This window comes from Lotus japonicus, chromosome 3 (genome assembly GCF_012489685.1).
Source record: "Lotus japonicus ecotype B-129 chromosome 3, LjGifu_v1.2".
Lineage (NCBI taxonomy): Eukaryota > Viridiplantae > Streptophyta > Magnoliopsida > Fabales > Fabaceae > Lotus > Lotus japonicus.
The window spans coordinates 75,732,607-75,745,040 of NC_080043.1; the positions used below are offsets into that span (position 1 = coordinate 75,732,607).

General features: G+C 37.4%; 1 protein-coding gene and 1 long non-coding RNA gene across 4 annotated transcripts; one reads left to right on the forward strand and one right to left on the reverse strand.

The window, feature by feature from the left end:
- Positions 1 to 3,765: 3,765 nt before the first annotated feature.
- On the forward strand, positions 3,766 to 7,186 carry LOC130745948 (probably inactive leucine-rich repeat receptor-like protein kinase At5g48380). Of its 3 annotated transcripts, none has more exons than XM_057598403.1 (4): positions 3,766 to 3,938; positions 4,055 to 4,112; positions 4,356 to 5,340; positions 5,986 to 7,186. In XM_057598403.1, exons 3-4 carry the CDS (start codon positions 4,498 to 4,500, stop codon positions 6,991 to 6,993), a joined length of 1,851 nt encoding a protein of 616 aa, XP_057454386.1. In that variant the 5' UTR covers positions 3,766 to 3,938; positions 4,055 to 4,112; positions 4,356 to 4,497; the 3' UTR covers positions 6,994 to 7,186. The 3 variants fall into 3 exon arrangements, with proteins under 3 accessions (XP_057454386.1, XP_057454387.1, XP_057454388.1); XM_057598404.1 differs by having other exon boundaries at positions 3,772 to 3,938; positions 4,052 to 4,112; XM_057598405.1 differs by lacking the exons at positions 3,766 to 3,938; positions 4,055 to 4,112 and adding an exon at positions 4,144 to 4,258.
- A 1,402-nt stretch (positions 7,187 to 8,588) lies between these two features.
- On the reverse strand, positions 8,589 to 12,126 carry LOC130745949 (uncharacterized). Its single transcript, XR_009021961.1, has 2 exons — positions 10,862 to 12,126; positions 8,589 to 9,194 (listed from the first exon to the last, which is right to left on the reverse strand). It is a non-coding gene; the product is annotated as an uncharacterized LOC130745949 (long non-coding RNA).
- Positions 12,127 to 12,434: the final 308 nt, after the last annotated feature.

A 12,434-nucleotide genomic window follows, 5' to 3' on the forward strand; every position in this document is an offset into this window, starting at 1 on the left:
TTCATTATGCTTATGAGTTCTTCCAAACTCATCTGCTCAACATCTCTAGTTAACTCCAAGGAAGTTATCAAAGGCATCCAGCTTTTAGGAAGACCTCTAAGGATCCTCATGACATGATCCGCAGTGGTGTAGCTATTGTTGAGGGGTCTTATTCCAGCAATAATCAACTGGAATCTGGAGAACATATCTTCAATGGATTCGTCAGGTTCCATTTGGAAGAGTTCATATTTCTGGATCAAGGACAGCGCCTTTGATTCTTTCACCTTCTTGTTTCCTTCATGAGACATCTTCAAGGATTCAAAGATGCCCTTGGCGGAATCACGATCAGTAATTTTCTCATATTCTTCATATGAAATGGCACTTTGCAGAATAGCTCTTGATCGGTGATGATCTCTGAACTCCTTCTTTTGATCTTCACTCATCTTCTTCCTTGGGATCTTTACACCATGTACATCAACAGGAGGGGTGTAGCCATCAACAACAAAATCCCAAAGATCAGGATCAAAGCCAAGAAAGAAGCTTTTGATTCTGTCTTTCCAGAAATCAAATCTCTGACCATCAAAGATAGGTGGTCTTGCACTGTATTGATATTTGCTTGTAGTAGTGGTGGAATCCATGAGTTTTTCACACTGGCCCGGATCTACTGAACACTGTTAAGTGTGGTAATCAGAACTTGCGCTCTGATACCAATTGAAGGTGTGAAAAACGACTAGAAGGGGGGGGGGGGTTGAATAGCGTTTTCAATATAAAGACTTTCCCCTTAAGATTTAAAGTAAATCTTTTCGGTTTCTCTAAGATAGATGGTGCAGCGGATAAAGATAGAGAGAAGAGAAAAGCACACAAGTATTTTATCCTGGTTCACTTGATAAATCCCTCAAGCTAATCCAGTCCACCCGTTAAGGTGATTTCTTCCTTCTTAGAATGAAGGCAATCCACTAATCAGATAATTGTTACAACTGCACTTGAAACCTACAAGTGACTAACAATACACTGACTTAGCTCACACTAAGATTCACTCTCTTAGTCTTCTCTAGGATCCGATCAACCTTGATCTCCTAAAGGAATCACCACTAAGATTCACTCTCTTAGTCTTCTTAAGGATACTGACCTACCCGGTCCCTTAAGGAAAATCAAACAACTATTTGAGGTTGGTGTTTACAAAGGTTTGCTTCTAAATAAGCTGAGTGTAAACTAAATAAGAATAGATGAAGAAAGTAGAGGCTTGAATCTTTTCTTGTATTGCAGCTCTTGATCTCTCTCTCTTAGCTTTCTTCTTTTTCTTCAGCCTTTTATAGTCCAAGGTGCAAAGGATATTTCTGTTGAGAGAATATGACCGTTGGAGGGCATTTCTGGAACTTCCAGAACCTGCTGTGGCTGAACCTTGGTAGGTAGGCTTTTCAGAATAGTACACTGCTCTTGTACTTCTTGATAGAGACATTTGCCTTTAACCATTGACTTCTGATCAGAGGAATGCTTCGTGTTGGAACTTGTGAAGCTTGGTGATCAGAGTCAGAGGGATGCTTGGATCCTCTGACCTTCGTAACTTCTGCTTCTGGACCTTCAGAGCTTCTGGTCTTCAGATCTTCTGATCCTCAGATCTTCTGATCCTCTGATCTTCTGATCCTCTGATCCTCAGATCCTCTGATCTTCAGATCTTCTGATCTTCAGAACTTCTGACGAATATATCTTCTGGTGTCAGAATCAGAACCTGTTTGTCAAAACACTCAAGACAAACATTAGAGTATCATAGTTGTTCATCCACAAATAAATACTTGTTATCATCAAAACATAGAGTTGTACCACATGACCAAATCTTGATCTTACAACACTTTTTACTACTAGGTAGCTTTTCAGCTATCAGTTTTCATCTAGCTTATTATAAGCTTTCAACTTTCAGCTTTCAGCATGCCAAACATAGCCAATATGTTCCATTCAATTCTACCACGTTCTATTCTATCAACAAACACTATCAACCACCGAGTTTCATCGCATCACATTACATTACCTATCACATTTTTAACTCGTTTTTCTTTTCCTATCACTCTTAAGTACACGGAGGTTTCTGCCCTTTTTATTCCTTAGTTTTATGCGTAGTATGAATACTCTAATTTAATTTGATCACTATATACATTCTTTGCCGTCTTGATTACCACCCACCCATTTACCAAAAATTATTAAAAAAATGAAAGGAACTGCTCTTTCTTTTTGTGTCACAATTTTCTCCAGGCCAATAATAAGATCGAAATATGATTCATTCATACATATCTACTAGATATTATAACCGTGCGTTGCACGGGTTTACTTACAATACTTTTTAACATCATGTAAAAATTATTATAATTTAACTAAGTAAAAATAATTTTTTTATTATAAATATAAAAAATTTGTATTAAGTCATTTCAATAAATATTATTATGGTTCTTTTTGTATAAATAATTAATATTACTCAAATTTAATTGTTAGCATAGAAATGATTTTAACAATTAAAAATTTTATTTATTTAATAATATGAAAAAGTATAAGTTAATTTGAAATATTTAAATTACGTAAAAGAATGTTAAGTAATAAGTGTTTAGTGTCATGAAATAAGTTTTAATATAATTTTTTTTTTACTTTTTACCTGGAAAGTCATTTGTTGTGGCATGTCAAGACCAAAAAGAATAAATTAGTTTTAACTTTTTGAATTATAATAAGTGATAACTTAAATAGCATTTTGACAAAAAAAATAGTCGAAAATATTATCTTGTGAATTTAAATTTTATCAACTTATTTGGTTTGCGAATTTTTTCTCACCGCCGATAGTCATGAGACTAATCCTTTGAGGCTCTACGATCACGTTAAGTGGATAGGTCAGACCTCACACAACAAACATTTATTCAACTTTGACCATTATTATTTTTCTCTATTATGCTTCCTCGAGTACTTCTTACTACTATATCATAGATCAAAAAATATATTTAAACATTTTACAATAATGCACATATATGTTATAGTTAATATTAAATACCTTTTAGCGGCATTTTTCAATTTTAAAATATTTTATCCATATTATTTATTATTAAATATTTTTAATTTTTAATATTTTTCACATGCAAAATTTAAGGTAATTTCAGTGTTTTTTTTAGTCAAGATGATGAATGTTGTTATTAAATGTAAGTAGTTAAATATTTTTTGACAATATAATTTTTTTAGTTTTTTTTTTAATATATTATTACAAAGGTATGAGAGTTTTATGGTTTAATATATTTAATGTAAAACTCAAGTCTCCTTTACATATAAATAGTTTTTTAATTTTAAAACTATTTTATCTAAACTATTTTATAATAAATATTATGTCCTTATTGAATTTAATTTTTAATATTTGTGAAATACATAACTCAACTAAATTTTAAATGTTGTTATTTAATTTAATGTAAGTTTTTTTAGAGAAAAAAGATATTTGTAAGTAGTTGAATAGTTTCTTACAATATAATTTTTTCAATTTTAATTTATTATTTTTTAATATATTTATTACAATTTTTTGTGTTGTATGGTTGCTTTTAATACAATGCAACACTTGAGTTTTGCTTATGTATTTAATGCTAAAACTCAAGTGTGCTTTACATATATATATATATAGATTTCATTTTCACTTTATTTTTCATTTATCTCTCTTTTCTTTTAATCATATCATTAATGACATATCATTTCTTCGTATTTCTTTCCTTTATCTTCTCTTAGCTTTTTTTACTAAAATCATTGCACAATAGGACCCTTTTTTCCAGAAAGACGAGTCGGAGTCAGCAACTGAACAAGCACTATCACTTTCGCAAGTCTTCGCGGTTCTGTAGTCAAGTCTTCTCTCAAGCTTGGAAATTTTTGGCTTACCTTGTTTGACCCGTTCCAATTTCCAAATTCTTTCTCATGTTCACACCAGAAACAGTAAGCATATCTCAAAGGTAGCTTCTTTCTTCTCTCCTCCTCTCTGAAATTTTCAAACTTTATATTCATAGTCTTCATATTCTGCACCTTACTCAGTTCATGTTCTTTTTTTTTTGGCTTTCCTTCTCAGCAGTGCGAAGTTTCCTGTGAGCTTCATGCGTTTTCCTGCGTTGGGTTGTTCAAAAACCCAGGTGGGTATTTGAGCACTTCTTTAAAAACCATTGTTTTCAATTCATATCTGAGTTAGCTTTATTGGGTTTCTCAAAGTTTTGATTTTTTTCTTTTCCTTCTTTCAAGAAGTCATACTTTGTTGGGGGGGTGAGAATTTTGGTCTAAAGTAAAGGATCTTTCTTTGCCTTTGTTTGTATCTCTTTGGATGGTTGACTTGGTTTGTGAGCTGAACTATGTTTATGCTGTTTTGTTTTTCTTTTCAGTGTTTCTCAGGGTTTGTTCTGAGGAGGATTATGGTGCTATGGAGTTTATTATTATAGTTTGTGCTGTGCCTTGAATTGGATACCAATTTCAGTGAGGTGTCTGGATTACTTCTTCTTGGATTGTGTTAGAATCTTGGTGAAGATGGTTGTTCTAAGTAGCCGGATTTTCAGTTCTCATATTTTTGTTAACTTCATGCTGCTGATTAGTATCGGGACAACCTATGGGACTGAAACTGACATCTTGTGCTTGAGAAACATAAAAAATTCCCTTCAAGACCCCAATAATTATTTGCAATCATCTTGGAATTTCAACAACAATACTGAAGGGTTTATCTGTAGATTTAATGGGGTTGAATGTTGGCACCCTGATGAGAACAGGGTTTTGAACCTCAAACTGTCCAATATGGGACTCAAGGGCCAGTTTCCTCGTGGCATTGTAAATTGCTCAAGCTTAACAGGCTTAGATCTTTCGAATAATGGTCTTTCTGGAACCATTCCAGTAGATATAAACACTCTTGTACCATTTGTGACAGCTTTTGATCTATCTTCAAATGAATTGTCTGGGAATATACCTGTCAATCTTGCAAATTGTACCTATCTTAATACCCTGAAACTCGACCAGAATCGACTCACAGGTCAAATTCCTGCACAATTGGGCCTTCTTCAACGACTCAAGACATTTTCAGTAGCTAAGAATCTTTTGACGGGACCAGTTCCGAACTTTCCCAGTGGCAAAGTTGACGTAAGCTATGGAAATAATCAAGGCCTGTGTGGAGGTTCATTGGGGAGTTGCCAGGACAGTGGTTCCTCCAAGAGTAACACTGCAGTTATAGCTGGAGCAGCTGTTGGTGGGGTGACTCTTGCAGCATTAGGATTGGGTGTTGCAATGTTCTTCTACGTGCGCCGTGTTTCGTACAGGAAGAAGGAAGTGGACCCTGAAGGCAACAGATGGGCAAGAAGTCTAAAAGGAACTAAAGCAATTAAGGCAAGTTGTGCTGATGACTTATACTGCGCGTATATGATTACTATTAGAGAGCTTTTCATTTTTCTTCTGAGATCCATTTGGTTTTTATACTTTTAGTAAAAACTAGTTTATTTGAAACATTTCCTTTTTTATACTTTCAACTAGAGGGCATGCCTTGGCGCAACAATAAGGTTGCTGCCTGGTGACTTTGCGGTCAGAAGTTCGAGCCGTGGAACCAGCCTCTTGCAAAAAATGCAAGGTACGGTTGGCTACATTAGATTCACAAGGTGGATCCAGCCCCTCCCTAGACCTTGCTCATATTAGGAGCTTTATAGCATTAGGTTTGCCCTAATTTTGTATTTTCTTACTTTCAATTGAAGCATTTTCTTAATAACTATTATATTTGCTTGATATTGTTCTTTATAGTAATTGGGAGAACTTTTTGTGCATACTGCTACACCAAACACATTGAAGTAATATATTTTCTAAATGAAACTGAGATTGTATTCATTTTCAATGTCAAAGTTAGAAAATATAGAATATACTTGCTGCAAAGTTATTTTGTGTAAAACTTTCAGATCTGTTGTAGTTCAAATGATTTTACATACTATTGAACTCTTGTGAGAATATTATGCATGAGCCTAACAATACTGAATTGGACATCAGGTTTCTATGTTTGAGGGATCAATTTCAAAAATGAAATTGAGTGATCTCATGAAGGCTACTAACAGCTTCAGCAACAACAATATCATTGGGTCAGGAAGAACAGGAACTTTTTACAAAGCTTCTCTTGTTGATGGCCCAACACTCATGGTTAAGAGATTGCAGGAATCTCAGCACTCTGAGAAAGAATTTATGTCTGAGATGCAAACATTGGGGACTATCAAACATCGTAACCTGGTTCCTCTTTTAGGTTTTTGCATGGCCAAAAAGGAGAGGCTGTTGGTCTATAAAAACATGCCGAATGGCAACCTCCATGATCAACTACATCCCGCTGCTGGTGAGTGCACCCTTGATTGGCCTTTGAGACTGAAAATTGCAATTGGAGCAGCCAAAGGATTAGCGTGGCTTCACCATAGCTGCAATCCCCGTATTATCCACCGAAACATAAGCACCAAGTGCATCTTGTTGGATGCAGATTTTGAGCCCAAAATTTCTGATTTTGGCCTTGCCAGATTGATGAACCCAGTCGATACTCATTTGAGTACTTTTGTCAACGGTGAGTTTGGGGATTTAGGTTATGTTGCTCCCGAGTATGCAAAAACTCTGGTAGCGACACCTAAGGGGGATGTTTTTAGCTTTGGAACCATACTTCTTGAGTTGGTAACGGGTGAAAGACCTACAACTGTGTCTAAAGCTCCAGAAACTTTTAAAGGAAATCTCGTAGATTGGATTACAGAGCTCTCAAGCAACTCACAACTCCATGATGCCATTGATGAATCACTAGTCGGCAAGGGTGTTGATAATGAGCTTTTCCAAGTTTTGAAGGTTTCATGCAACTGTGTTTTATCAATTCCAAAGGAGAGGCCCACCATGTTTGAAGTATATCAGCTTTTAAGAGCTATTGGGGGTGCATACAATTTCACAACTGAGGATGAGATATTGTTACCGGAAGATATTGGTGATACTGAAAACATGGTGGAACTTATTGTTGCTCGAGAAGGAAATAACTGAAAAGGTATGCCTATAGGGTATCTGTAATCAGTTTTAATATGTAATTATCTATATCTTACTTTGTTGTCTTAAAATAAATTAGTGTTATAAATAGTTTTGAGGATCTAGATCAAGTTGTGTGCTATTATCTTTAAATATAAATGTCAATATGAGATAATCATAGATTATATATAGTTGGGTTACTTCTTTCTAATCCTGGTTTTTTTATCTGATTTGCTTGTTCTCCTCTTGTATGCTTATGTGTGGTTGAAGCTCTTTTAGTAGTTTTCATGCCTCCTCCTGCAAGTTCCATTTGAGCTTGGGGCGCGTGCACAATCTACCTTGTGCTGGAACTAAACTACTATTTAGAAGAATGAAGATGGTGATAATCGAATTCCTGACCGGTTTTGATACTTTGTTATTGCCCAATGTTCCAAAGGGTAAATACTAAATACTAGTAGTAATGAGTTCCCGAAGAGCATCTCCAATGCAAGGTTATTAGGTTATTAGTTCTTATTTCTGAGCTAAGAACTAAGAACTGATTTCTTAACCGTTAGAGGGGGAGGGGGCTGACGTGGAGTTCTTAGTTCTTAAAAATAAAATAAGAACTAGTTCTATAAGAAGTTTTACTTTTTGAGTTCTTAGTATAAAAAATTATTTTTTTCACTTTCATTCATCAACTCATTTAATTTAAATATTGAATTAACATTTAAATTTAAATCAAGATTAATCAAAATTATATGGAAATAAAAAATATTAATATAATGGTATTGTGGTACCGGATAAATAGTGCTAAGAACTAAGAACTCATGGTAGGAGCAAAATTTGCAAAGAGTTGCTTAAGCACATATGACAGTACGGCCTATATAAATAGTGTTAAGAATTAAGAACTAAAAACTAGCATTGGAGATGCTCTAAGGACACTAGTAAAGGAAACCAAAGTAGAAAGCGTTTAATGAAAAGAAAAAAGATTTACATTGGAAATACAAAAATCATGAAATGCTTACTTTTTAAAGTATAATTAAAAGCATTTAATAGCTAGGTGTCCTAAATGCTCCTTAACCAGTGTCCATGGGGCACACGTTAGCAGGACCCTGTTCCAAAAGTATAATATGATCGATTTTAAGTTCACACGTTTCCAATGAGGCAAATGTAAAATGAGCTTTTTACTTCCGTTGAATTGAAGGTGTTTTTAAATTGATCTCAACTTGAATCCAAACACATGTTGCTCATAATTTTTTCTTAATATGTAATCATTTGATTTGCTAGTTTGTTTCATTAGTAAACCACCAAGGCAAAATGACATCAAACTATAAAGGAGGGCTATCTTAATTTTTTTTTTTATTCTGGTTGCTATTTGTAATTTTATGTCATTATCTATAGTAGACATAAAGTGTACATTCGATATCTTTTGCATGGTTTCTGTGACTGACTTGCATTACTGGACACACCAAGGTAGCGTTTGGTAGACAGGTGGGAACGGAACGGAACAGGACATGTAACACCCCGATTTCGGTGGCGTCACTTTAGTAATCAAAAAGAAATTAATGCGGAAAAACGTGAATATTTTTTTTTCGATAATAGGACTAAAGACTGAAAGAAATAAACTCCCAACAGAAGATAACAGAACTAATATATAATATAAATACAGCCCCCGCTGTAAGTAGCAAACCACGTCACGAGTAAACCTCCAGTGACGGGAAGTAACAGAAGGTAACGCCCGTAGGCAAAAAGGTACAGACCAAAAGTAAAGGTTAAGTGTCCGCAACACAAACCTCAAAAATGAGAATAAGTCAGCCCAGATGGCCTAAAACAAGACCTCCTAACCCAACCAACTCTCTGTGATTCCCGTAGAGAAACCACACAAAAAGCTATAGCGGGAAACTACCCTGTTCCCAAAATAAACAATGACGGTCAGAGCTACGACTCTACTCCTACACTAATCCTATCTCGAGGAGCTCACACCAGCGCTCAGAACTACGTGCTAGCGTGATCGTCGTCCGAATCTGAATCCAGAACGACCAAGTCTATGTACACCGTCCTCAGCACTCCTTCCGTCAAGTGTCCTAAGCTGTCGACACGATTCTCCATGATCCTCCCCGAGTACGTCGCTCGATGGCTAGCGGGGTCGACCACCCACGCGCCGGAGTCATCCTGATCCATCATCTCGTATCTAGTCCCCCCGAAGGGTGGACCATCGTGAACCAGTCCGCCAAAGACATCTGACAATGGGCGTTTGTCCGCCAAAACACACACAGAAGACGCGAGGGTCAACTCCAAAGAATTACATAAGTAATACACTTCAATAGATACAGGTTAAGTGATAGCTACTTAGGCTTATAAATTAGAGATAGCATCCTAGGGTTGCATATACCACAATGAATATAAACGACAGTAATAACAAATAGCATGCATCAAATAGTATTAACAATTATCAATCACACTCAGCAACTAAGTCAGTATGCATGTTGCATGAAATGCAATGCTGGTTAACAAGATGCAGTTCCGGAACGGATGGGCATCAACGAGTCAATCCTAGCACCAGCAACGGTGGGACCATTTCCGCTCGCGTGTCTCTTACACCACATAAAGTGTAGTCAGATCAGCAGTGAACCCGAAGGTCTGCCATTTCCGTCTGCTACTAAGAATCACCGCAGTGTTCTTACGTGGAAATCCGGGTCTTATGACCATTTTGGAATCCACCGAGGTCCGAAGTTCGTCTCGTGTTAATACCTCAAAATGTATGCATGAATGCAAAGTGATTAGCCAAACAACGTCTCCGACCTCACTCGACACGTCGCCACGTGTTCTAGCTAACTTATGGACTCTAAAAAGAATACCCTAAGGTAAAAGTCGATTCTGCGACAAAATACAATTAATCATAAAAAGAATGCAACCACTCACGATAACTCTTCGAGTCATCAATTCTCTCACGAAGTCTCACGCTTCAGTGGAGTCTTATACAATCACGAAGTCTCACGCTTCAGTGAAGTTTTATGCTTTCACAAGGTCTCACGCCTCAGGGAATTTACACACTTTCACGAAGTCTCACGCTTCAATGAAGTTTCATGCTGTTCACGAGGTCTCACGCCTCAGTGAAGATCCATGCTTTTCACGAGTTCTCATGCCTCAGTGAAGATTCTCGCTTTCACAAGGTCTCACGCCTCAGTGAAGATTCTCGGCTCGTCCCTTGGATGGCTAAACAAACTGCTCAAAGAGCGAATGAGTATTCGACATACTCAGAAACTTGCAGTTTTCCCAAAACGTGGACTCGACGACAATTCTCATTTTCGAAAACTAAGAGTCAATTCCAAAGCTTGCATCCGAGGTTGTTATCATTATTTAAAGGTTTAGAGGTTGTTTAATATCTTATGAATTTCCTTGTAAAAATAGTTTCCTTTTAGTCTTATCGTATTTCCTATGAGTCTTCAAAGATCCCATAATCCCAAGTAATTCCCAGAGAATGTCTCGATCCACTAAAACAATAACAAGGCCCGAACTCCGTTCGTCCCGTCAAACATTCCCAAAATCTCAAAATAAAATCGGCATGACATGCCCGTTATCCTCACTCCTCAGTACCACAGTATATATGAAAAGGCATAGTTAAATTAGCACAGTCAACAAACATATCATATATATATCAACACATTCTAGAATAACCACATAGCACTTAGCATATAGGCAATTATCACACATCCTAGATTAACCGCTTAGCACATAGCATGTGAATCAATCTCAAAAACAGTCAGTAGATGAATAATCATCATTGTTAGCCGAAGCCTCAGAAAACATTTTCCCAATCAAACACACACAAGTGCATAAACAGTAAATCAAGTCGAATACGTCGACACCTAAAGCATTAGCTAATAGTTCAGTGAGAAGCCCTCACCTTAGCCAATTTCCATACTAAGGTGCAACTCCGATACGATTACATCTTTGTTTGCATGCGTCGGCTCGATTCCTTCCATTGTGTAGCTTCGATGCAGGGTGCTTCCGTTCATCGTACGAAAATCAAGTTTCTGAAACTTGTCGGCGAAGAGTCGCCAGAGAAAGTTGCCGCTCACGGGGTTGACGGAGGAACTGTCGCCGGAGACACAAAGGAAGGTTGTTCGTTCATCCTTTCGCGGCCAGAAACTCAACGGCGCTGTCCGTTTCCCCAAAGAGTCGACGGTTTGCCCAGAAAGTTCAGCCGAAGGTCGACGGTGGTTATCGGGGTCGTCGAATAAAATGACCCAAATACGAAATTGAAGATAGGGTTTTGCTCTTCTCACGGCAAGGATCGTAGCAGTATCCTCTGCTTTTCCTTCGGTCGCCGGAGTTGACCGGAAAGAGCTCCCGAAGGCGGCAGCGGCGGCGTTCGACGACGACGGAACGACGATTCGGAACATGGGTTTTGTTGTGCACGTCGCAAGGATCTCAACAGTATTAACCTTGCTATGAACGGAGGTCCGATGACACCGGAATCAAAGGTCGAAGTTTGCGATGTCGACGGCGTCGTTGGTTCTGTTTCACGTTGTCTTCGTTGCTTCCATGGAGATGGTTGTGGTGCTTTTGGCCATGGAGAAAGAAGCTTGCGGTGATGGCTGGTGCTTTGTTTTGGGTGGAGAAAAATGATCCATGGTGGTGATTCCTTGGAGAAAAGAAGAAGAAGCTTTGTGATGGCTTCTTTGTGGCTTGTGCGTGAAGGAGAAGGAGGGACGATGGGGGCTGGATTCCTCATGGTTGTTGCGGTCATGAGGAGGAGGAGTGGTGGTCTCGTGGTGGCTGTTTGACAGCGGCTGTTAGTGGCTCTCACGGTGGTGGTGTTGGTTGCAAGAAGGAGAAGCTTACATCGTGGTAAGGCTTGTCTCATGGAGAAGAAGGTGCTGCCATGAGGGAAAATGAATGAGACGAAGAAGAAAAGGAATGGTTTGGGTGCTTCAGCAAAGGAAATGAAAGAAGAAGAAAATATTGGTGATGATGGGAGAAGAAATCGTGAGTCCGAGAGACAGAGAGCAGCGTGAGGATACATATTTTGTGAGGTGAATGGAGATAAAATTGATATATGTTGGTGGTGGGAAGAAAATAGAAAAAGTGTATGTGCTGCAGCTTTTGGAAAATAGGAAGAAGAAGAAGTAGAAAGAAAAGGAGAAGGGACATAATATATATAGAAGAAGAAGTAGGAAATGGGTCAAGGAAGAAAAATGAAGAAAAAGTGTAATGATAGAGAGATGTCGACAGAGTGAGGATAGGAATGGATTGGTGGAGGGATAAGGATGGATATATATTTTAGGGAGATATTTTGTAAACTGGTATAAATTGATTTAAACACTGAAGAATTTAGCTCACAAAGTTAAGAGAAAAATATATAATGGATATATAACTATATTAAAAATTATGAGGAACTTCATCAAATAGTAAAATATAAATTATGATCACTTTGAGCAAATTAAAATGATCCATGAACCAAGAAATGAGTAGAT

Coding starts and splice junctions, on each gene's coding strand:
- LOC130745948 (XM_057598403.1), top strand. CDS start 4,498: ATGGTTGTTCTAAGTAGCCGGATTTTCAGTTCTCATATTTTTGTTAAC. Junction 5,341..5,985: donor AAGGAACTAAAGCAATTAAG/GCAAGTTGTGCT, acceptor ATTGGACATCAG/GTTTCTATGTTTGAGGGATC.